This window comes from Haliotis rubra, unplaced genomic scaffold, assembly GCF_003918875.1.
Source record: "Haliotis rubra isolate DU_JTF1 unplaced genomic scaffold, ASM391887v1 Scf700, whole genome shotgun sequence".
Classification (NCBI taxonomy): domain Eukaryota; kingdom Metazoa; phylum Mollusca; class Gastropoda; order Lepetellida; family Haliotidae; genus Haliotis; species Haliotis rubra.
Window position 1 is genome coordinate 81,383 of NW_025767414.1, and position 25,920 is coordinate 107,302.

The window sequence follows — 25,920 nt, forward strand, 5'->3', positions numbered from 1 at the left end:
TGCTTATTCGGTGTAGTTCTGTAACGCACAATGTGATTGATACAATATCAAGTCCGTAAAAAGACCGCCAAACGTTTCTAGCGGCAGAGCCTCGTTTTGAGATTGTCACGATTTCCAGGTTTCTGTTTGTCAGTGCTCGCTGTACGACAGAGCACGTTGCACGACATGTTTGCAAGGCTTATAAGTAGCTCAGTGTTGCAATAATATACGAGTGCATAGATGTATCAAATAATATTGATTAATATTTATGCATCCAGTTAAATGAATTGGTCGCAAAATTCTGGACTGGTTATTGTACTAACTTGCGCAATAGGACGGAACCCAGTCAACAGGAAACGAGACTGTTGTGTAATCAATGTTTTGACTTGTGCCAAAGGTTGATCTGGAACTTGTCCATTACTCACACCGCCTCCGTGGTGTGCTGGTTAGAGCGTTTGCCGCGGGTTCGATCCCCAACCGCGTCATACCAAATGACGTTAAAATATGGTACTTGTTGGTCCCTGCCTGGCGCTCGGCATTAATGGGTACAACAAGGACTGGTCGGCTCGGAGTCAGTATAATGTGTCTGAGTGGGGTATTCATGCTTCACTGCGGCATGGTATCTCAGTGGGCTAGCACTATAAAACCAGCTTAAATCTGGGCTAGTACAAGCAGCCGCACATACACATACACACGCATGCACGTCGTCATATGAGCGAAATATTCTCAAGCACGACGTTAAACCCAATTTCACCTCACCTCACCTCACCTCACCTCACCTCACCTCACCTCACCTCACCTCACCTCACCTCACCTCACCTCACCTCACCTCACCTCACCTCACCTCACCTCACCTCACCTCACCTCACCTCACCTCACCTCACCTCACCTCACCTCACCTCACCTCACCTCACCACACCTCACCTCACCTCACCTCACCTCACCCTCACCTCACCTCACCTCACCTCACCCTCACCTCACCTCACCTCACCTCACCTCACCTCACCTCACCTCACCTCACCTCACCTCACCTCACCTCACCTCACCTCACCTCACCTCACACCTCACCTCACCTCACCTGACCTCACTTAATAGTGAGTGGATGAGTTCATGAGTATGGTTTTGCGTGACTTTTAGCAAAATTACAAAATTACAGTACTAAATTAATTCCACGGCAGAGGAAACCAGAGATGGGCTTCACACATTGTACCCATGTGGGGAATCGAACCCAGGCCCCGATTTCTCGAAACAAAATTAGGTCTGAGTTTTGACTAAAGTTAAAGTTTTCACTCAACTCAAACACAACAGACAATTGAGTTTGGTGGATAGATTACCAATAGATTAGATTAGATTAGTTAAAAATTCAGCTACCGGTATTTCAAATTGTCAAACACTTAGAAATTTGAGTAAAAACTTTCGAGAAATCCGGGCGAGGTCTCCGGCGTGACGAGCGAAGGCTTTAACCACTAGGCTACCCCACCGTCCCTAATCTCCTACTAAATGATGCTTCTATTTGAAGAAACAGCGTAGAGTAAGATATTATAATTCATACAGAATATATTATTTATGTATATACACCAAACAGTAAAAGCAAGATATGAAATTGTTAATAAAATTTACCACCGGAAGATTCTCATTAGTGAGTTGCTCAGCGAACCCGTGAACAGCGTATTTATCTTATCAATGTTAATTTTGAACTGTTTGAAGCACGGGTATTGGATCATAATAAGGAGTACCGGAGTTAGGCAACAGCCCAAACACTACTAACATGAAGTATTAAACGAATTCCCACAGTTCGGTATTTCCAGCGGGGAACATAGAAAATGTTATTCGCTTGTAAGCGGGGTACATTGATTGGCTCAGCCAATCAGAAAACGGCATTTATGTGTGTTGTAAGATAAGTTATATATTCCATAACATAGCTCTCAGTGATTGAATGCCAATCCGTTTCTACTTAAGGCAACACTAGCTTCATGCTGATTTGGTTTCAAACCACATTATACTTAATGTGAATAGTAGGAATCATTACCCCTATGTATGTAAGGCCACGCTTATTTCAAATGATTTATTTCAATGACATTGTTCCTAATGTGGGAGTTTGTAAACAGTTTCCTATATAGAAAATATCATCACATACTAATGCTAATTATTCCGACAATCAGAAGCAGCAGATAGATCCAAGCAGACGATATCCGGTTGGCGTCATTGTAGATGGCTTTGGGGTCGTTTGTCGTCACGACCCGGCTGTTGCGATGTTGAAGCGGTCGGAACACATCCGTAACGTACTGATCTCGCTCCCCTATATGTGTCCGTTTTATATGACGGAATTTTTCTAACTGAAAACCAAAACGATGAGGGTTATGTCCCACAAATCCTCTTTTCTGGATTTCAAGAGCATTATTTTATCATTTAGCATTGTCACGTGAAACAAGCCCCTGACAAAGAGTATTTTTGCACTCGTCTTTGCCTACTGGTGTGGATACGATAACGGTGATACTGCTGGAAGTAGTGTCAGCTAGGGTCTACCTGAACATCATTCACGCACTCACTCAGTCACTTACTTACTCACATACGCACTCACTCATTTACACGCTCTCTTACGTACTCATTTACGCAGCCACAGTCACTCTATCACTTGATTGTTTACGTACTTAGTTACGCACTCACGCAATCACTCACTCACTGACTCATTCACCTACTAACTTACGCACTCACCCACATACGCACTCACTCACTCACTCACATTACGTAGTCAGATAGGCCGATATACCAAGCCCCAAGCATTCACCTTTGAGAATGTTTTAAAACTATTTCTTATCCCACCAATGTGACAATACTCACCAAACTTTACTGAACACGAGTCACTATAATTGATTTTACGGCGTATTTCAATCTATGTTTTCATATTTTAAAAATATCTTTAGCTATTAACATAGGATAAACTTGATTAGTTTAACTAATTTTAATTATGAATATAGATTCATTTCAAGCAATTGTATCTGTGGAGTATTTATAATTTGCTTGAATAAAATATGAATTAAATTACTCTCAGTCAGAGCAACCTACCTGCTCCTCGGATACCTCGACTGTCTCCGTGAACAACGTCCACAGCACCGTCTCCGAGCAGGGCGGAGTGGTCAAGCTGCCCTCATAACGGTAGAACCCCTGCCTGTTCTCCGGTAGCAGTGACATGATAGGGAACGTCGGTATAGAGTGTGTGTCCTCTGGAATAAATATCACGGTGATTTGTCACAGTTTAATCCAATTTCAGGTGTATGGCGCTAGACTTTAGCACCATGTGTGGTGTTTAAGTATCGCAATGCCAATTATCAAAGGTATGTCCACCACAACACAGCGAGACCTAGCCTAGTGGAACGAGTGTCAGCTGTCAAGAGCGAGTTTTATCCGTTCAAATGTGGAGATTTTCTACGGCAGCGGATTATGTACCAATCGTATTTATTCATGGACTAATGAGCACGAATTTTCTATTAAAAAATCTCATCCGTAAAAGCAAATATTTTGAAGAATCTTTCTACATTTACTGATGTCCATGTTACACTTGTTGTCACGGGAACACAATTTCCAATCTTACTTGGACAACTAATGGGTGTATGAATACAGTGGCGTTCCTTGGGTATGGCAAGAATGGTATGCCCTGAACGCCACCTGTAGGGGGCGTCACTTGATGGGGACGCCACTGACCACTTTCTAAGCCGGGGTAGTGAAAAAATGAATTTTCAGGTGCGCAGGCTGTGTGACAAATATTCCATTGTATGACTACAATATGATAATATCCTATAAAAAAAATAACTGATACCGACCCATTGACCTCAAATTGATTCCTCTAATATTATAAAACGTCAGTACAAAAAGAATACCTAAACTTGACTACTATCAGAAATGAAGGAAGGGGAAAATGGCATGGAAAATTATATGAATGGACGACTGAAAAAACAGTGACACCAGGTGGTCGCGGAAAGGTAAGCATGTCCTGATCTACCGGTGGCACCTGCCATGGTTTAGAAAATCAAGTTGTTAATTTTGAATTAGGACTGCTGTGTATAAGCACGGAGATTTAAGTTTCAGTGAAAACACGTTTTGGAAATAGAGTTGTTTTACAACACAGGGTGGGGCAGTATTCATGTCGCGGACAAAATGTTTCTTTCACAGTTGACTCAAGATAGCGACTGTATGCTATATATTTTATGACGAGACTTCAGTCCACCAGCAGAAAAATCATTTCAGGGGCAATGCAGCGTCAGAACAACTACCAGTTTTGTCTAACGTGTAGAAACATTTTGGTGTTAGTGACGCCATTGCAGTGAAACTTGCATGAATGGACCACTGATAATCAATGACACCCGGTGTTCACGGAAACGGTAAGCATGTCTTGCCCCACCGGCAGCAACCACCATTGAATTTAGAACTTGCGAGGCCTCACCTTTGACTTTATCGCTACAGGAACCCCACCCCCATATCGTCCGTAGCATGAGGTCATTCGTAATCTTATGATCAAACTATATAGTTACGACAGGTCGTAACACTACGAACGCTTTTGGATTTGGGCCCAAAATACTAGTTACCTGGTGGTGTGGGCAGGTAAGACTGTCCATAAGATCTGGGCCCAAAATACTAGTTACCTGGTGGTGTGGGCAGGTAAGACTGTCCATAAGATCTGGGCCCAAAATACTAGTTACCTGGTGGTGTGGGCAGGTAAGACTGTCCATAAGATCTGGGCCCAAAATACTAGTTACCTGGTGGTGTGGGCAGGTAAGACTGTCCATAAGATCGGGGCCCAAAATACTAGTTACCTGGTGGTGTGGGCAGGTAAGACTGTCCATAAGATCTGGGCCCAAAATACTAGTTACCTGGTGGTGTGGGCAGGTAAGACTGTCCATAAGTGGGGTGAGGTACAGGGGGGTTATAACGTACCTGACACCCACAGGCAGACAGACAGGTAAATACTTACCACTGTGTTCAATTTTATCGAAATAATTCAACAGTTGATTGTAGTTTGTGTTGGTTCTGCCCACCTGTAACAAAATTCAAAGTGATTTCAGGGCATCATAAAGGTGGAAGGGGGTAGCCCGATTGTTACAGCGTTCAATTGCCTTCCCTGGAGAAGTGGTTCGATTCCACACATACATAGGATTCGTAATTGATCGTGGGCATTGGGGTAGAAAAGTAGTAAAAGCCTTCGCTCGTCACGCTGAAGACCCAGGTTCGATTCCCTACATGGATACAAGGTATGAAGCCCATTTCAGGTGTCCCCCGCTGTGCTATTGCTGGAATAAAACTAGAATTCACTCACCCACACGGTCATAATTGATCAGTGCTTTAAACCAGTCATTCACTTGAACAATTAAATAACAAATAGTTGGAAGCTTGCAAATGTAACATAAAACAAATTTTACTCAAATAGCAATATACATGTATTATGTCAAAAGTTCTATTAGTAGGTTCATTATTCATGAAAATACTCGTTAGGATTGGTCTTCACCATCCCATTCTTGTGTGTAAGATGTTACTAATGGGTATGGTGGTCAGACTCGCTCACTCTGTGAATGCACGTCATCGTTTTCCAAATATCGTGGATCGGTGAGGTGAGGTGAGGTAAAATTGGGTTTAACGTCGTGCTTGAGAATATTTCGCTCATATGACGACGTGCATGCGTGTGTATGTGTATGTGCGGCTGCTTGTACTAGCCCAGACTCAAGCCGGTTTTATAGTGCTAGCCCACTGAGATACCGTGCCGCAGTGAAGCATGGATACCCCACTCAGACACATTATACTGACTCCGAGCCGACCAGTCCTTGTTGTACCCATTAATGCCGAGCGCCAGGCAGGGACCAACAAGTACCATATTTTAACGTCTTTTGGTATGACGCGGTCGGGGATCGAACCTGCGACCTTCCGCTCTCTCGTAGATCGGATGCTCATGATGTCAGTCACTGGACTGGACTTTCAGATTGCCCTTAGGTATCTGGAATCTTGCTGAATGTGGTGATAAACAACAAACAAGCAATGAAAATGTCTTACCCTAAAAAAGAAACCAAGGACAGATAAGCCATGTCGTTTTGTCAGGGCGTTGTCGAAGGTGGTGTAGTTCTTTGAGTACATCACAAGGTGCATCTGTAACATAACAAAATATGTATGACATTCCCTTAAACGGGAAGTATTGACAGTTCATATCAATTTGAATTTTTATTAAGAGTAACTTAAAATTCCAACTGTATATTCATGTTCGGCTCAATTTTGTGAAAGGTTTGAAGGGCTGTATCATTCGGACTGGCCCATGGTTCTGTAAAATATTTATTGTCAGAATACACAACTCATTCACTCACTCACTCACTCACTCACTCACTCACTCACCCACTCACTCATTCACGCATTCGTTCATTCACTCACTCACTAAAGAAGACTTTATGATGTGGGTGCGACGGTGGGGCAGTCTCTGTACACTAGACGCCAAAAGAAACGTTACCCTCCTACCTTTATGAATTACTGAAAAACTATCAAAGATATGTTAGAAGCTAAGTGAAAACAAGTAAAACGTGTCTTTGATATTGTGAAAATATGCTTAGGAACATCTAAAATTGTCTTTGTTAATATGTTTGCTTGCAAAGTAACACTTTTCCATTTTCTGTGTACACGTAGCAATATCAATCGCCAAAACGCAGCAATATACAAGACGTATTTACATCCATTTCACATGTGGAATGATTCTATAGGGTATAAAGAGAGCCTAGAATACATGATCAGGCTAGCTAGTCTCTAAACGTTCGTAGCCCTACGAACTTCTTAAGCCCATTCTCAACACATTGGCTACGATCAAAGTTAAGAATTCTTAGGGCTACGAACGTTTCGAGAATAAGGGCCCTGATACACAAGTACGAGAAATGTGCCACGATTAACAGCTGAAGGGAGAGAAAGAACCATTGGGATGGTGCAGATGGGGTCGCCATACAATGCTGTTGCCAACGCCCTCGGATGCCACCGTATCACGGTTATAAGATTTATTTAGGGCTTCAGAGAGACTGTGGTCACCGTAGACAGACCAAGAAGTGGACGTCCACGCATCACAACGCCAGCTGAAGATAGGTACCTCGATCTGTCATCAAGGAAGGAGGGTAACGTTTCTTTTGGCGTTTAGTGTATATTGCCGACGGCCAGGTTCGATTTCCCTCTGGCTGGTGTCCCCCGCCGCGATGTTGCATGAATGTAGCCAAAAGTTGCGTAAAAGAATATTCAGTCACTATTTGTGGGCGAGGTACCTGCCATATCATGCATACATACTTACCTCCATTGGGAAGTGTCTGCCATTGATGGTATGCTCAGACCCCCTTTCATCTTTAGCTCCCCAGTGAAAGTGAAACTGCTGCACCCCATAGGCCGTGTCAAGACCTCCCCCCTTTCACCGTCATCTCATCCCCGCTCAGGTGGACCTCCACTGCAACAACAAGTAAGTCACAGTGAATGAGTTTAGTGTTACGCCGCTCTCAGCAACATTTCGGCAATATCACGGCTTGGGAAAAGACTTCGCTATCTGGACGCCCTTGACCATGATACGATGCCATCGGTGATAAAAGCTCTCTTAGTTTGACATCAGGAATATGCTTCACGCGCTGTACCCATGTTGGATTCGAACCCTGGTCTTCGGCGTGACAAGCGAACGCTTTTACCAATAGGCTACCCCAAAACCCCGCAATATGGCATAAACTGAGGAGTTGAAATGAGCGTCCGACATTATTGTACAGCGACAGACCCGTAAAGATCCGGGGTAGATCAATGATCTTCAGTAACCCATGCTTGTCGTAAGAGGCGACTAACGGGATCGGGTGGATCTTGGTTGATACATGTCATCGGTTCCCAATTGTGTAAATCGATGCTCATGATGTTGATCACTGGATTGTCTGGTCCAGACTCGAGTATTTACTAGTGTTGGCAATTGGTTAAAATCTCATAATTGATGATTGGTATATTACAACCGATCAATCATCGAAAAAAATTGGTTAGCGTCATTAATGAAACCTGACTTAAGAATTCTTAAGGCTTAAGAATATTCTACGAAATTTAGTGAATCCGCGAAATACTTGTATGAAACGTTCAGTCCATATTCTGAAATCGTGGTCATAAAACTGGTCTCGTGTGCAAAAGGGGAATTCCACTGTGACGTATTTAACATAACGCGTTACTTCATAACACCAAGCCTGTCAATATCGATCGATGGTCTTTGAGGTCAGCGTTTGGTACACTGGTTAAATTATGTACACAAATACAATCGGTAAAAACAACCCTCAGTGTCTCTGCAGTGGTAAAAGCTTAGTAAAGCCTTTACTCACAACGTCCGTCATCTTGAGGATCACCTCAAAGGATTACACGAAAAGATAACCTTTGCTTCAAATATGTCGAGGGGAAAGAATTTCGGAAGAATTGGAGGGTGATAATCCAGTTGAATGTCTCCTGCCGAAGCTGATCGAAGACATCGCTAAGAAGGACTAACAGACAAACGTTAGTCTGCAGCTTCAACAGCTGTACCCGTGAGACAAGAGGGGCGAGGTCAGTGACGACATTTTAAGTAGTGCCAGTGGATAGTGACACCTTGGTGGGAAGTCCTTTGAGTTGTTGCTCCACACAGCAATATGTTTAATTAAGTCGTCATTTGGCGGTCTTTCATTATAAACACGTGTATGTGAAACTCTTGGTAAACCCGTTTGTTCTGCATGGCTCGTGGCTTGAAGGTCACGTGACATGTGTAGCCGCAACCGCGACATCTCGTCACCGTATTACGTCATTAGTTAAGTGGTAATGAAAGGCCGGCTAGTTGCAGCGGTAGAAATATTATAGTCTGTTTGCAGTGAAAACGTGCCGATGAATTTCACTTTAAACAAGAAAGTAAATCGACAAAAAGTGAAATTAAGATTGCGATTCCTCATAAATTTACCTTGCCAACTGAACATTTAAATATCAGAATTTTATTAAACTTAAGATCAAAGTTGTTTAACAAACGATCATAGTTTCAAATCGTTATTATTGGTTTGTATTACAAGGGTGTATGCACATAAAACGAAACACCGAGAACAAGTAGGGCTGGTCTAAGTTAACGCTCATCATGTACCGCACGTGTATTTGTTTCAGCGTTCCAACTTCTGCGCTTACCCCCTAGTAATTCAAGAATTGTTATTTCCTTTACATTTTGTTTATAGTGAAATTCATCTGTACGTTTTCACTGCAAACAATCTATAGTGCTTGTGGTGGTCTTAGTAGTAGCAGCAGCAGTAGTAGTAGTAGCAGTAGTCGAAGTCGCAATCGTAGTAGCAGCAACAGCAGTTATAGAAGTAGTCGTCGTCGTAGTAGTAGTAGTAGTAGTAGAAGTAGTAGGAGGAGGATGAGAAGAAGTAGTACCAGTAGTAGTAGTAGTTGTTGTAGTAGTAGTAGTAGTAGTAGTAGTAGTAGTAGCGGTGGTGGTGGTTTTCGTAGTGGTAGCGGTAGTAGAAGCAGTAGCAGTGGTAGTAGTAGTAGTAGTAGTAGTGGTAGTAGTAGCAGTAGCAGTAGCAGTAGTAGTAGTAGCAGCAGTGGTAGCAGTGGTAGTAGTAGTAGTAGTAGTAGTAGTAGTAGTAGTAGTAGTAGTAGTAGTAGTAGTAGTAGTAGTAGTAGTAAGTTAGAATTAAAGGTTTCATCAGCTATTTCAGCTATATCGTGACAGTAGTAGTAATACTACAGGTATTCTGGTAGAATATTCAATTCCTTTTCCCTAGCAGGTAATTTTCCCAGTAAAGTAAGTTTCGACTAACAAATCTCCCACACGCCGTGGCCTGCCGTACACACGAGTCAGACAGTGGGTCAGTCGGTCACTGACCTCAGACAGTGTTACAGTAGTATGCTCCACCAATAACAAGCTAAGTTCTTGCAGCAGAAGCAGACAATGTAAAGCGTGAATGTAGGCTACTAGCGTTCAGCAATAACTATACCAGGTGGTTTAAGACTGACTGACTGAGTGAGTTTGGTTTTACGCCGCTTTTAGCAATATTCCAGCAACATCACGGCGGGGGACACCAGAAATGGGCTTCACTCATTGTACCAATGTGGGGATTCGAACCCGGGTTTTCGGCGTGACGAGACAACGCTTTAACCACTAGGCTAACCCACCGCCCCAGGTGATTTAAGAGCCAATGATAAAATACAATGCACATGCAGTCAGTTTATCTGTAGATTTAACCTCGCCAAACCGCCTTACAAACGCTATGTACAGTGAGCTGGGTATATCTACATTTCACCTCGCCCTACATAGGTAACACAGCGTGGTTCTGTTCAATTCTACCATGACTAAATATACCGCGAATAGTTCAGTGTTAGCATTTACATGCGAGATTTTTCTGTTTGTGTTACCAAATACCTGAATACGTTTGAAACTGATGGTAAAGTAATTAATCTACTCAGATACAAGCAGGACAACATACCGTTATATATTCTACCCGTACAAATTTAATTACTTTACCATTTAATCACGAAATTTGTTAACTGAACTATGCATGCTTTGAACAAGATTTAAATTTGTAGGTAAAATATATGGGTTTGCAAAATGATGCCTTGTTGCATCCCAACATCACCTCAGCAGCCAAGATGGGAACATCCCCAAAGTGATGCATCCTTTGTCATGAATAATTTTCACGTCTATCTTTGCGTTTTCGCCCATTGAAATCCACGTATAAGGGAGAATGGTTATTCTGTGGACTTGGCGTTTTAAGTGTATTTTATCAATATGTTAAAGAATTATCATTTCAGCAACTTCAGCAATATCCCAGCTGTATCACTACGGCTTGTAAATCATCGAGTCGGGAACGAATGGTCGATAGCATGCACACTGCCGAGGTACGATCGCATGTAATTAGGTTACACATTGCAATCCTCTTTGATCGTCTCGTATGACACGTATCTGCGACTGGGAACCAAGCCTGCGAAATTAGTTTATAACTAACTAACTCAATCAATCACTCACAAACTCGTCCACCCACATATACTCACTCACTAAAATCCACTCCCTCTCTCACTAAAATGCATTCCCTGTCTCATTGAAATCCACTCACTCACTCATTAAAATCCGCTCCCGCTCAAAACGTCACTCCTTCTCTCACTAAATCCACTCACTCATTCACCAAAATACTCTTACTCACTCACTAAAATCCACTCACACTCTCACAAAATTCCACTCATTCACTCAGATCCACTCACTGACTCACTAATAGCCACGCCACCCCTCACTAAAATCCACTCAATCTCCCACTTACATCCACTCACTCACTAAAATCCACTCCATCTCTCACTAACGTCCACTCACTCACTCACTAAATTCCGCTCCATCTCTCACTAACATCCGCTTACTCACTAAAATCCACTCACTAAAATCCACTCACTCACTAAAATCCACTCACTAACATCCACTCAGTCACTAAAATCCACTCCATCTCTCACTAACATCTCACTCACTAAAATCCACTAATCTCCTAACATCCGCTCTCTCACTACTCCATCCACTCATCCACTCACTCACTAAAATCCACTCCATCTCTCACTAACATCCACTCACTCACTAAAATCCACTCCATCTCCACTAACATCCGCTAACTCACTAAAATCCACTCCATCTCTTAATAACATCCACTCACTCACTAAATTCCACTCCATATCTCACTAACATCCGCTCACTCACTAAAATCCACTCACTAAATACACTCACTCACTAAAAGCCACTCACTAACATCCGCTCACTCACTCACTAACATCCACTCTCTCACTAAAATCCGCTCCATCTCTCACTAGCATCCACTCACTCACTAAATCCACTCACTACTAAAGCCACTCTCTCACATCCACTCCACTCATCCACTCTAAAATCCACTCCATCTCTCACTAACATCCACTCACTCACTAAATTCCACTCCATCTCTCACTAACATCCGCTCACTCACTAAAATCCACTCTCTAAAATCAACTAACTCACTCACTAAAATCCTCCCACTCACTCACTAAAATCCGCTCCCTCTCAGTAAATTCCACTCACTCATTAAAATCCACTCACTCAATAAAATTCACTCCCTCTCTCACTAAAATCTACCCTTGAAGTTCCGGGTTAGATCAATGATCTTCAGTAACCCATGCTTGTCGTAAGAGACGACTAACGGGATCGGGTGGTCAGGCTCGCGGACTAGGTTGACACCGGTTCCCAATTGCGTAGATCGATGCTCATGCTGTTGATCACTGGATTTTCTGTTATTTACACGCCATATAGATGGAATGTTGCTGAGTGCGGCGTAAACTAAACGCTGTCACTAAAATCCATTCACTCACTAAAATCCACTCACTCACTAAAATCCACTCGCTCTCAGTAAATTCAACTCACCCACTAAATCCACTCACCCAAACACTCAATCACTCACTCACCCACCCACTAAAATCCACCCACTCACTCCATCCACTCACTCACTAAAGTCAACACACTCCTGCACTAAAATCCACTCACTCACCCACTCACTCAGTCACCCACTCACTCAACCCACCCACTCACTCACTCACCCAACGCATCCACTACTAACTCAGTCACCCAATCACCCACTCACTTACCCACTCACTCACCCGCCCACTCACTAACCCACCCACTCACGCACTCACTCACCCGCCTACTCACTAACCAACCCACCAACCCACTCCTCCCACTCACTCACTCACTCATTCACTCACTCACCCACCCACTCACTCACCCACCAGTATGTCCCTGTACATTTTCTAGCAGCATGTTGACATTTGCTGTGTTGCTGAGCTGTGTCAAGTTGAATTGGGTCAGCGAAGGCTCAAGCATGACCAATGACGTGTCGACGTCCACTGGCGACTGGCTGAATCCTCCACACTCGGGGTAGTCCACTGACCAGTGGGCGGGGCCTGCAAAGCGCACAAAGCAGAACCTTGTTAATACGCAAACCCCCTCAAAGCGGGAGATGAAAAACCAGTGATGAACTTCCCGCAGAGCTACTCAATATAGTACTATATATAGTACATTATTAAGCTAAGTTATTTTAGAAACGGAAATATTATTTCTTTGATTTGAAAGGAAATTGTACTGTCGGACCGGAAAATGAAATTATAACAGGAGATAAATACACAAGAAATGAACATAAGGTTGACATTTTAAAAAATTCCCAATAAATTTGGGCCAGTAAATGTGGTCCGGTTTCCACAGTAATCTGTATTAGTCAGAGACTGGTTTTACAGAAACAACCTTAATGTACTTTCTTCACAGAAGTTACACTGCACATGGTAATATAGCCCCACGCAGTATGATCTACACGCCCCACATAGACCGGTGACGTTTATATCGCCAAGATATTGTCCCATTACAAGTGTGCGAGTGAGTGCATTCGGTTAAATACCGTTTTTCAGTAATAAACTTACGTACCAAATAAAGTACACACCTGATGCTTTGGGATTATTTTCTAAAGGCCATGATATCCCGTGCCCTATACTTTAAGGGATATCTGGGGTGTTTTGTCAAAAACATACACAACAATGTTTGTTTCTTGGAGGTGAAACTTACACCCACTGAGTCGGTCCTGCAAAAAGTACAAATCATATGATCCTTGAAATCAGAGATTCGAACCCGTCATATGACACTAGCACGTTAAATGGGGCCACTGGCCTTTCGGGCTTTCGTATTCATACCTTTAGTGGACTTCAAAAGTACGGCGAAACAAGAATCATAATAGGGACGAAACTGGGATTAGAACCCGTATCCTGACATGCCTGACAAACTGGGGCTCGACGCCACAGCCTACTAGGCCACCCTTTCCAGAAGAGAACCTCGTCAATGGTTTAGGCTGAATGAGTATAGGCTTATGCTGCTTTTAGCACTATTTAGGCATTATCAGCGTGGAAAACTATAGCTAGACATGGGCTGCACACGTTGTACACATTTGGAGAGTCAAACCAACTCTGTGCCCTGAAAGCTTCAACAACTGACCTACCTCACCGCCTTCCACGAGTTATACATACCTTTTGAGAATTAGAAACTTTTATAAATTACTCACCTAGCTGGCCTTCGTAGCTCCATTCGTTACCTGTCATGGAAAGAAGTGTACATCAGTGAGTGAGTGAGTGAGTGTGTGAGAGAGAGAGAGAGAGAGAGAGAGAGAGAGAGAGAGAGAGAGAGAGAGAGAGAGAGAGAGAGAGAGAGAGAGAGAAAATACGTCACAGTTGCCAATCTAGGAATATTGTTGGGTCTCTATATGACTGAGCCTGGAACAGCTAATGGTTTATAGTATGTTTAGTATTGTTTGAGAAACATGACGTTTGCGCAATTTCTTTGCGTCGTGATGTGATCTGATGCGAATGCGATGCGTGCGAAGGCAAAACATGGCGATGCGTGGGAACATGATGTTATATCGGGTAATTTGAAAGTTTCACACTTAGTGAGTAAGTTTAGTTTTACTTAGTTTTACGCAGCTTTTAGCAATATTCCAGCAATATCACGGCAGGGTACACCAGAAATGGGCTTCACACATTTTACCCATGTGGGGAATCGAACCTGGGTCTTCGGCGTGACGAGCTCACACTTTAACCACTAGGCTACCCCACCACACGAAGTGTTCGCTCGATTGCATTTACCGTGTCGCTTTGGGTTTCTACCAAGTATAATATCACAACAAAATCTATATGGATAAGCATTACCAACAACAGTTTCTTGACAATATGCAGATAACAAAACGCAGAAATAAATATTATGTTTTCCTGTAACATAATTGATACAAGAGTATTTCAATGAGGTCACGATATGAAATTAGCATTAGATTTGCTACAATCAAGGTCATCTTGTTGGTCAACTTGGTCAACATGTTCAGAAGAAAGTATCTGTTTGAAAATTAACCGAATCATTTTATCGTGAATGTTGAAAATCAGAAGCATAGCCCACAGACGAACTGATCATGAAGCACCTGTCACCAGCTAGATTGCGCCTAATCCAGGTATAACATATACATGTATGTACTCACACACACACGAAACCAACCCTCGACCCTTGCAAGTATCACCGACATCCTCTCCGACACATGGACATACACCTTAAAAGTGACCACATTCACTATAAACTTCGCCACTTCTCTCAAGGACTATCAAAGCAACAGCCACTAGGTTTCTGATCTTGTTAAATCCTTTCACAAACTTCTGTACCACATACCTTGAGTTTACCTGGTTTTTATTTATGTTGCACAATCAGTCTTTATTGAATTGCACTTGAAATATGCAGCTTGGATTTGTTGTAAGGACATTTGTATCTTCATGTTAGTTTTAGAATTAGACGCAGGTCGATTGAAGTTCAGTTTGGTCAAATCTGTTCCTACACACAGTGTGCGTGCGCGCGCGCGCGTGAGTGTGTGTGTGTGTGTGTGTGTGTGCGCGTGTGCGTGTGTGTTTCCGTATGTGTGTGTGTCTGCGTGTGCGTATCTGCCTGCCAGTGTCTGTATGAATGTGTATCTGTGTGTCCATGTGTGTGTGCGTGCGCGTATCAGGGTGTGCATGTGTGTCTGGGTGTGTGCGTATGTTTGGATATGTGTCTGTGCGTGTGTGTGAGTGTGTGTGTGTCTTTCTGCCTGTGTCTGTTCTTGTCTGGGTGCGTGTCTGTGTGTCGCTCTCTCCGTGCGTGCGTGCGTACGTATGTATGTCTATATTTGCACTTTACAAGAGACGATAACAATTCCAACAATGAGTTTTATTCTCACTTCATGTAACCATACCCACAAGATATCATTGATCACTTTTTGATTGTAATTCACAAACACATGCTTATATATATCGTCGGAATTGTACAATGGGGTCTGTTCTGATCACGAAAGTGGTTTTGTTGCTATTACATATCAGATATAAGCTCTGTATATCTCAGAAGATAAATATCATTCATGGCTAATATTTGATATGCGTTATGAACCATAATTGTCCATTATGATATCATATATCATCTAATGTATATTAAACACGATCTGAGGCGTGAATAAAAGCATGTATACATTTTTCAAGCAGCAATCATTATATTTATACCATATGATGATACAATTATACCATGATCTGTATTGGTATTGTGTTTATCAACCAATCGGATTAGGTTCGATTAATCCCAATTGCGGTTTACAGTTCAGTAACCAGATACTATTTACACAAACGTCTTAACGGAGGCCTGAACGTTCATAAGTGTGCCTATTTAGAGATCGTATTGCAGCATAGTGAGTTAGTTTGCACTCTAAGGAAATCTCCGACAGTTAGTTGCTTACACACAATATCCCAGTTGCTACGGGGTCAACACATGCTCCAAGCATTGCGATAAATCCATTCATGGTCGTTATTTTTGGCTACTTTACTCGATATTTTTCGTGATTTTTAACACTGACAGGGTAGAGTTGATTGATTTATTGTTGCTGCATTCAGCAATATTCCTGCTATATATCAGCAGTAGTAAATACATCAAGTGAGTGAGTGAGTTCAGTTCTACGCCGCACTCAGAAATATTCCACTTACATGTATATTGCGGCGGTCTGTAAATAATCGAGTCTCGACCAGACAATCAGTGAGCCTGACCACCCGATCCAATTTGGTTGGTTGGTTGGTTAGTTGGTTAGTTGGCTGGTTGGCAAATTGATGGACTGATTGATGGACTGATTGATTGATTGACGAAGCAATCAGCAATATACCAGCTATATGGCGGCGGTCCGTAAATAATCGAGCCTGGACCAAACAATCCAGTGATCAACATCATGAGCATCGATCTACGTAATTGGGAACCGATGACATGTGTCAACCAAGTCAGCGAGCCTGACCACCCGATCCGTTAGTCGCCTCTTACGACGAGCATGGTTGCTGAATATTAATTCTAACCCGGTTCTTCATGAGTGACAAGGTAGAGAGTAAGGTGTCTTCTGGTCACTGCTTACAGAAGAGAGTTCTCATAAGAACACCCGGTGTCATTACTGATTAAACCCGTGAAGTTCCGGGTTAGAATAAAGACAGACAGACCCAAGGTTAATCTGACGTCCCAAAAAGTAGAATTTGGTGTAAAAAACATGCTTAAAACTGATTAAATATTGGGGTCGTGACAACTTTAGGAAGAACACGAGAGGACATCTCTAAATGTAGTCGGTAACGTTCAGGTGTGCTAAAAAAGTATAAATCCTATAAAACCTCCAAGGTAAACGAAAGTATACCCTTAGAAGCTTGATCTGGCAAAACGCTTTCAAAACGTTACTGAAATCAGTCGCTGAAATACAACAAAAATATAGTCCAAAACACAGCCATGAACTTGAACACATATCACAGAGAAGATATTTCTTGTTTGATCTATTTGTATCTGCCATCAAACAATGCGATACAGTTCTAAACGGTTTACGATATAGTCCGTTTGACTCAAAATCGAAAACTGACCGATGAATTGCAATCGAACTCGAAAACTGCTAAACATATAATTCTCAATGAGGTGATTATAAGTTCCACATAATCAAAACATCAGACCAACTCTGTGATTTGTTGCAGAATTTATGTTGTTTAACATGGTCGTTGTCTTGATGAATGGGTCCGCCACAACCCTACACCCTCCCCCCACCCCCGACCCCCAGTCTTCTACACCCTCCTACAAGTAGACTGACATGTGGACAGTACAGGTAGTCTGACAACAGGTAACGATATAAGTGACACAGGTAGCTCGAAGTCAGTCTCACATGTCGAGACTATACAGGTGGATCCAGGTAATTCGATCTATGTCATACAAGAGCAAATTCCAAGTACGCTTGTCCGAGGGAGCTTAGGATATCGCCGAACGTGTTAGCGTCACGTGACCACGAAATATATCAGTCTCGAATTCCCCATTCTCATACGTCGGTCGTGTTGAATACACCGATAAGTGTTTCTGTACATGGCGTGTGTTTCATCGCCAGGCCATCCATGGTCGTTTCTTTGTTTCCCATCTCCCACAAGCCCTGAATTTCATTTAAACGTGAAAATAAAGAAAGGTTTTCGTATCCCAATTTTCCTCGTGAACATTTATGCCTTGGGGAAATGAAAAATATTCTCTCATTCTTGCACAGTCATAAACACAGATTGTTTTATCTTAAACTGTTTCTGCAGCAAAATGACTCTAGCTAACTAATAAATTAACATTATGTCGTTTTCAAAGTGATTAAAATCCATAAAAAGTAACACGATAACTAAACACGGTTTATAAATTGTTGTCGCGACCCCGCTCTTTTCCTGGTTCAGGTGGTAGAAGATGTATGGCAGTTACGAGCATCTTAGGGTTACGATCGCTTTGAGGAACGGGTCTCCTTGGTCAAAGCGGTCGTAGGTCCATGTCAAACATACGATTACCTCAGCGCTACGATCGTGTTGTGGAACTAACGATCACCTCAGCGCTACGATCGCGTTGATGAACTTACGATCACCTTGAGCAGCGCTATGATCGCGCTGTGGAACTTACGATCACCTCAGCGCTATGATCGCGATCATGTTACGACCATGTTGTGGAACTTACGACTACCCCAGCACTGCGATCACGTTGTGGAACTTACGATCACCTCAGCGATACGATCACGTTGAGGAACTTACGATCACCTTAGCGATACGATCACATTGTGGAACTTACGATCAACTCAGCGCTACCTCAGCGCTATGATCGCGTTGTGGAACTTCCGATCGCCTCAGCTATACGATCGCGTTGTAGAACCTTCGATCACCTCAGCACTACGATCACGTTGTCGAACTTACGATCCCCTCAGCGCTACGATCGCGTCATGGAACTTACGATCACCCCAGCTACGACCATGTTGTTGAACTTACGACTACCACAGCGCTACGCTCACGTTGTAGAACTAACGATCATCTCAGCGCTACGATCGCGTTGTAGAACTTACGACCACCTCAGCGCTACGATCACATTGCGGAACTTACGACCACCTCAGCGCTACGATCACATTGCGGAACTTACGATCACCTCAGCGCTGCCTCAGCGCTGCCTCAGCGCTACTATCACCTTGTGGAACTTACGAGCACCACAGTGATACGATCACGTTGTGGAACTTATAATCACCTCAGCGCTACGATCACGTAGTTGTACGGGGCCCTGGCAGGGGTCAGGAGTCCATTAATCTCGTGTAACTCGTATATTCAAATCAATTAACTGAGATATTCCTGCATGTGTAAACTGTATATTTGGGACGCATACATTTCACATGTGGAAACGCAAATTGTCAAAACCTACCAGAAGCTTACCCGAGGAAGAGAATGGACGCATGGAGTTATTCAAAATGTCCCGAAACTTCTATGAAAACTGTAGTCATATAGAACTGATGTACCTATGGAAAGGTACTAATGTCAGGAGATAATGCCAGTTATCTATGGGCACTCACTCACTCCCCACTTAACCGCTCACTTAACCGCGCAGTCAGCAGTGCAGCCACTCAGAACATCACACACACACACGCGCACGCACGCACGCACGCGCGCGCACACACACACACCAATATGAAACAACAAAAGAACAACATTAAAACAAAACAGTCGTACACACGCACCATCCAACGCACAAACATACATAGCCACATGCCCATGTAGACACAGTAACACACATTCACACACACACACACACACACACACACACACACACACACACACACACACACACACACACACACACACACACACACACACACACACACACACACACACACACACACACACACGTGTGTGTACGCGAAATAGTTTCCAAATTTTGTTAGCCAGTAGGGCTATGCCTGAAAGTTACTAGCCCACAAAATAATTCACTGGAGATTTACTGGCCCGACTGGATTTTTGTCACTACGATTTTGACATTTCATGCAGCATTCGTAATGCAGCAGGCATTACAGGGATGGAGTGTCATTGAACTCGTTATTCTCTCAGCAAAGAACCTAGCCACACACGCCAAGGAAAACAACAGTCGGACACTCGGAATCTGGTCCAGGAATACCATTATGAACGTCATTGCCTATATACAGCTAACGATGGAATATATGCGTCAGGAGGTACGAATTCAATACAACCACTCCACTATCAATCTCACCAAGCCTCAATAGTGTCTCCAATATTTGATTCTGATTTTCACAAACAAATAGGAACCCTCAATGTCCGGAGTCACGATACTGCTGTAATTGACCCAGTACATAATAAATAAATAATGAATAAATGTAAATCAGTAATTACTCGTTTACAAACAAAGATAATCTAAGCACCAGGACCGACATTCTGGCAGACAACAGACAGACATCCATATCCACAGACACACAAAAGCGTTTGTCTGAATAGGGGCACACGTGTATGTTGGCTCACGAACGCGGGGAGCTGATTTGTGTTGATAAGGCGTAATTATTGACCTAATTAGCATGACAGCGACATGACCAGCGTCTTCACATTCAACCTATATTGGAACACAGACCAATATGAGAACATGGCAGCTGAGAATTGGCCCCACATGCTGCACTATTTCCGTTGAAGATGAACTTATCGTTTTACTTAACGGTCCCGTGAAATCAGCTACTTTCATATTAACCTAGGCTCTTTTATCATTGGAGCGGTGGGGTAGCCTAATGGTTAAAGCATTCGCTCGTCACGCCGAAGACACTGGTTCGATTCCTCACATAGTTACAATGTGTGAAGTCCATTTCTGGCGTCGCCCGCCGTGATGTTGTTGGAAAATTGCCCAAAGCGGCGTAAAACCATACTCACTCATTCACTTTTATCATTCCATAAATAGAAATTGAATAGGGAATCGAACCCGAAACTTCGGTGTTATCAGCCCTAACCCTTCTGTCCTATATGACTCCAGCTAATGTAGAAAACGCCTTTGAAGCTGTTTTAAGTAGTTTTATAGATGCTAAGAGCGAGTGAGTGAGTGTTTACGCCACACTCAGCAACATTCCAGCTATATGGCGGTAGTCTGTAAATAATCGAGTCTGGCAATTGGGAACCGATGACATGTGTCAACCGAGCCAGTGAGCCTGACCACCAGATCCCGTTAGTCGCCTCTTGGTAGAGTGGTGGAGTCGTTGAGTGGTTGAGTGAATGAGTGAGTGAGTCAGTACCGTTAGTTTTAGAAATGTGTTTCACACATATAACCAACATAGGAATCGAACGCTGTACATAACCACATGGCCATTGGGAATGTTAACTGATGACCTCAGAAATGAGGCCTCATAGTTTAAACAAGGCGTTAGATAATTCTCACAGAAATGAATACAGTTATCTACGGTTATCACGAACTTAAAGGGATAAGCAGTTTTAGTTCGTTATACCCGTAGTACATTACTACTAAAATATACCGCAAGTACCCGGGGCCCAAACAACTGTCGGTTATATCCGTCTCTTCGTTATAACAGTGTTCGTTACAAACGTAGTTTATTGTGATATAGGTAGCTATAAAATTCCAGGCGTTCAAGTAGTGAATTATTTTTTAACATCTAACCCGTGAAGGTCCGGGTTAGAATTGATCTTCAGTAACCCATGCTTGTCGTAAGAGGCGACTAACGGGATCGGGTGGTCAGGCTCGCTGATTTGGTTGACACATGTCATCGTATCCCACATGCGTAGATCGATGATCATGCTCTTGATCACTGGATTGTCTGGTGCAGACACGATTATTTACAAACCGCCGCCATATAGCTGGAATATTGCTGAGTGCAGCGTAAAACTAAACTCACTCACTCACTCACTCAACCACTCTACCACTCTACCACTCTCCCATAACTTATTACAAGCAAACAGCGTTCCGTTTTATGTGTAATTTATATGTAGTTAATCAGTTCAAGAGCCCATTAACGGTATACAGATCGTGTCAGTAGACCAGCATAAATCAGGACTTCAGGTAGAGACAAACTACATGTCCTCCCAAGCAATCGTGACTATCACATTAAATACTGCTTTTCAAAAACACCAATTACAGTGAGTGAGTTTAGTTTTACACCGCTCTTAGCAATATTTTAGCAAAATCACCAGAAATGGGCTTCACACATTGTACCCTTCTAGGGAATCGAACCCGGGTCTTCGACGTGACGAGAAGACGCTTTAACCACTAGGCTACCCCACCGCCCACACAATTCACAACACACTGTCATTGATGTGATAACGTTGTTCAACCAACTAGACTGAAATATACACTGTGATCATTTTTACAATATTCAAACAGCAATATTCCAGCCATATTTATGTTTTATGTACATAATTGAATCTGGACCAGACAAACCAATGATCGATATGATGAGCATCGAACCACGCCATCGTCGATGACACTCGTTACAAAAGCAACACCTTATCCTCCTTACCGGCTCTTACATCACGTAAGGTAGATTGACATTTGATGTCAGAAAAAAGATATCTTTTATAAAAATATAGAAAAATATATTCATCTTCAAAACAAAAGGGGGCTGTGGGGTTAGCCCAGTGGATAAATCTTTACCTCGTGATTCCCCACATGGGTACAATGTGTGAAGCCCATTTCTGGTGTTCCCCGCCGTGATATTGGTGGAATATTGCTGATAGCGGCGTAAAACAGCATTCACAGACAAACAAAATCCAAATGAGCCAAGAACCATCCTCGATTTCATAAAACTAAGGCGGTCACAACTTGCCAAAACTTTGTAGACTTTAGTAGGAATCCTATTCAACATATTCTTTATGTTCTAAATGAGTTTTGTTTTTCGCCGCTTTAAGCAATAATCCAGCAATATCACGGCGGAGAACACCAGAAATGGGCTTTCCACATTGTAAGCATGTAGAAAATAGAACCCATGTCTTTGGCGTGAAGAGCGAACATTTTAACCACTAGGCTACCCCACCGCCCCTGTCGTAATGAATACAACAGACATAAAACAGACATACAACACAGCAAGTCAATAATGCAACGCGCCAGTCATTCAAACACGTAGTTGAGGAAACATTTCGAAACGTTCCGAGATTCGTTAAATCGTTACAGGCCTTCGCATAGTGCCCATCGGCCCACGGAACGTTCCGAGGTATCGCAATGTAATCCTGAACAAATAGCTTCCGTCCAGGTATCAGGTCAATAGCTCCATGTGATGAGCGTCTCACTCCATAATTCCCAGTCAGGGGGTCACGGCTTTAAAGTAGAACACGTTCAGTTCAATCTCCCCTACTGGAAACATTTCTAGCTTTTTATTATTAATTCTTAAGTCACTGAGATGCTTGGCCGTCTCTTTCTATGGAATCCTAGAAGGGACATTGTGGCATTGTCGCGTTGTCGCCCACTCTTACAACTGACTGACTGAGTTTAGTTTTACGCCGCTTTTAGCAATATTCCAGCAATATCACGGCGGGGGACACCAGAAATGGGCTTAACACATTGTGCCCATGTGGGGAATCGAACCCGGGTCTTCGGCGTGACGAGCCAACGCTTTAACCACTAGGCTACCCCACCGCCCCACTCTTACAAAAACAAACTAATAGTGTAAAATTTAACCAAGAAAATTCGAAAATGCGATGCATCGCATTGCCGGTATGTCGCATTGTCGCGCTTTTAAGAAGATTCCTTATTTTACAAAAGGGCCACAGTGCGACAACGCGACAATGTCCCATGTAGGATTCCATAGTTTTCTGTCAACCCGCTGTACTACGAGTCATGGTTCGAGTAACCATTCGCCTTCATATGTAAGTTAAATATGACGCATGAATTATCCTTTTTGTACCCGAAAAACATCTTAATATGTAATAGCGATTTCGAGAAGGACCGAGGCTTTCCTTAAGTACAGGGGGCAGTGGTTAAAGTGTTGGTTCGTTACGACGAAGACCCGGGTTCGATTCTACACAAGGGTACAATGTGTGAAGCTCATTTCTGGTGTCCCCCGCCGTGATATTGCTTCAAAATTGCTAAAAGCGGCGTAAAACAATACTCATTCCTAAAGCGCTGATGTAGGTTTGAGCTGGTAACCAAATGTTTCTGAAAAGTTGGGACACAAATGACCAAACTTTTAGTTGCAGCCATAGCGGTCTCAAAGGTCACACTGGTTTCCGAAGTGTGATAGGTGAATGTATAACTAATTTCCGTCCACATTTGTCCTGTATTTAAGTTCTGAGAGCAGTCCAACACTGAGTCAGATAAATAATTAGTTGTGCTCGCTGTGGAAACTTTCCGCAATTGACGGAAGTACATGGAGAGACAGTGCAGGGTCACTGACTAAATTACTCCATAATTGCAACACTCTACAGTGTTTACCTACTCTCGCTTGCATATCGTCGTCTATTGTTGAAAGAGTATGTCACATTATTTGGGAGGTCACGCAAGCTTTCTCTCTCTCTCTCTCTCTCTCTCTCTCTCTGACTCTCTCTATCTGTCACTCTCTCCCTCCCTCTCTCTCGCCCCCTCTCTCTCTCTGACTCTCTCTCTCTATCTGACTCTCTGCTTTCTGTCATATCTTCTCACATTCACTCTCATCCATGCGTCACACGTCACATTTCTTATTCTTACACTCTTTCACTCTCACATTCACACTCTCCCCCATTCTCCCCTTTTTTCTCATTCTCTCTCTCTCCTCTCACATTCCCTCTCATCCATTCGCCACAAATCTCTCTCTCTCATTCTCACTCTCACATTCCTTCTTTCTCACCCATTCTCATACTAATTCTCCTCATTCTCTTTTTTTCGGTCTCCCTCCCCCTCTCTCTCTATCTCTTTCTCTCACTCTCACATTCACTCTCATCCATTCGACACAATTCTCACTTTCTCATTCTCACTTTCTCACATTCCCCCTGTCTCATTCTCTTCCTTTTCTCAATCTATTTTTTCTCGATACATTACTTACATACACTAATTAAATATCACAATATATAAGCACAATCACATTTATATTGTGTACTACATGGGGTTAAACTCACCGCCTCCAGTGTTTCCGGGAACAACGAGATTACAAAACACAAGTGCTGATGCCAGCACACAGGAGAACATCTTTAGACTGTCGCCTCCTCGCTCGTGTCTTTCAAAATATTCCACAGAAAGTGACACAGGAATCTCTAACCATCTCCACAAGTCTCGTTGTAGTAATCAGTCAATAGATACATGTCCTCCTGCTCTTCTGTCAGACAACCCTACCCACGAAGGCCATTGGTGAACTTACCAGTGGGCGGGGCAACGCCAGTCATTGCTTGAAATTGACAAACCGTGCTGTGTAGAGTGGTGTACATTTCACGTCATTGTAGCGTCAACATCTATAGCGTGTAGATATTTCCTAGATAAAAACACTTTGATTTGTAAGAATATTATATATCATTATTAATCGCTACTCCTTATACTATCGTATGTTCGTATGTTGTAGTATACCTTTCAAGTGTTAACTCGCGCGTTAATAGTGAGTAAGTTTAGGTTAACGTGTGCGGAATCGAACCTGGGTCTTCGATGTGACGAGCTTACGCTTTAACCACAAGGTTACGCCAACTCCTCGCGTTAAGGTGAGTGAGTGAGTTTAGTTTTACGCCGCTTTTAGCAATATTCCAGCAATATCACGACCGGGGACGCCAGTAATCGCCTTCACACGTTGTACCCATGTGGAGAATCAAACCCGGATCTTCGGCGTGACGAGCGAACGCTTTAACCACTTGGCTACCCCACCGTCCCCAATCGTTTAGATGCTGGCGTGGGGTGTTGTGTCGGTTCATGGCCGGGGAGGCTAAAATCGCGACGCTTCTCGGTTCAATGAGCGTAGCCTTCGCGGTACTGGCAATGCAATGTTATGGCTGAATAAACACGGTGCCCCTCACTCGGAGGCTCTGACAAATTACAAAGAAAACACGATTAACGGGGACGCTCTTTCATCTGGGCACACATACAACTATAAATACAGTTATTTACTCATTTTCATGTCTATTTTTCATTATGCA

At 43.0% G+C, this 25,920-nt stretch overlaps 1 protein-coding gene across 1 annotated transcript; it reads right to left on the reverse strand.

The window, feature by feature from the left end:
- Positions 1–1,780: 1,780 nt before the first annotated feature.
- LOC124258861 (carbonic anhydrase 12-like) lies at positions 1,781–25,135 on the reverse strand. The gene is made up of 8 exons (XM_046692951.1): positions 24,922–25,135; positions 14,058–14,087; positions 12,742–12,915; positions 7,280–7,429; positions 6,019–6,111; positions 4,949–5,012; positions 3,046–3,203; positions 1,781–2,315 (listed from the first exon to the last, which is right to left on the reverse strand). Exons 4-8 carry the CDS (start codon positions 7,283–7,285, stop codon positions 2,109–2,111), a joined length of 528 nt encoding a protein of 175 aa, XP_046548907.1. The 5' UTR covers positions 7,286–7,429; positions 12,742–12,915; positions 14,058–14,087; positions 24,922–25,135; the 3' UTR covers positions 1,781–2,108.
- Positions 25,136–25,920: the final 785 nt, after the last annotated feature.

Bases quoted from the DNA above. Each gene is read 5' to 3' on its own strand.
- LOC124258861 (XM_046692951.1), bottom strand. The intron at 5,013-6,018 runs GTAAGACATTTT...ATTTTGTTACAG, and splicing joins TCCTTGGTTTCTTTTTTAGG to GTGGGCAGAACCAACACAAA. The intron at 3,204-4,948 runs GTAAGTATTTAC...TATTTATTCCAG, and splicing joins CGATAAAATTGAACACAGTG to AGGACACACACTCTATACCG.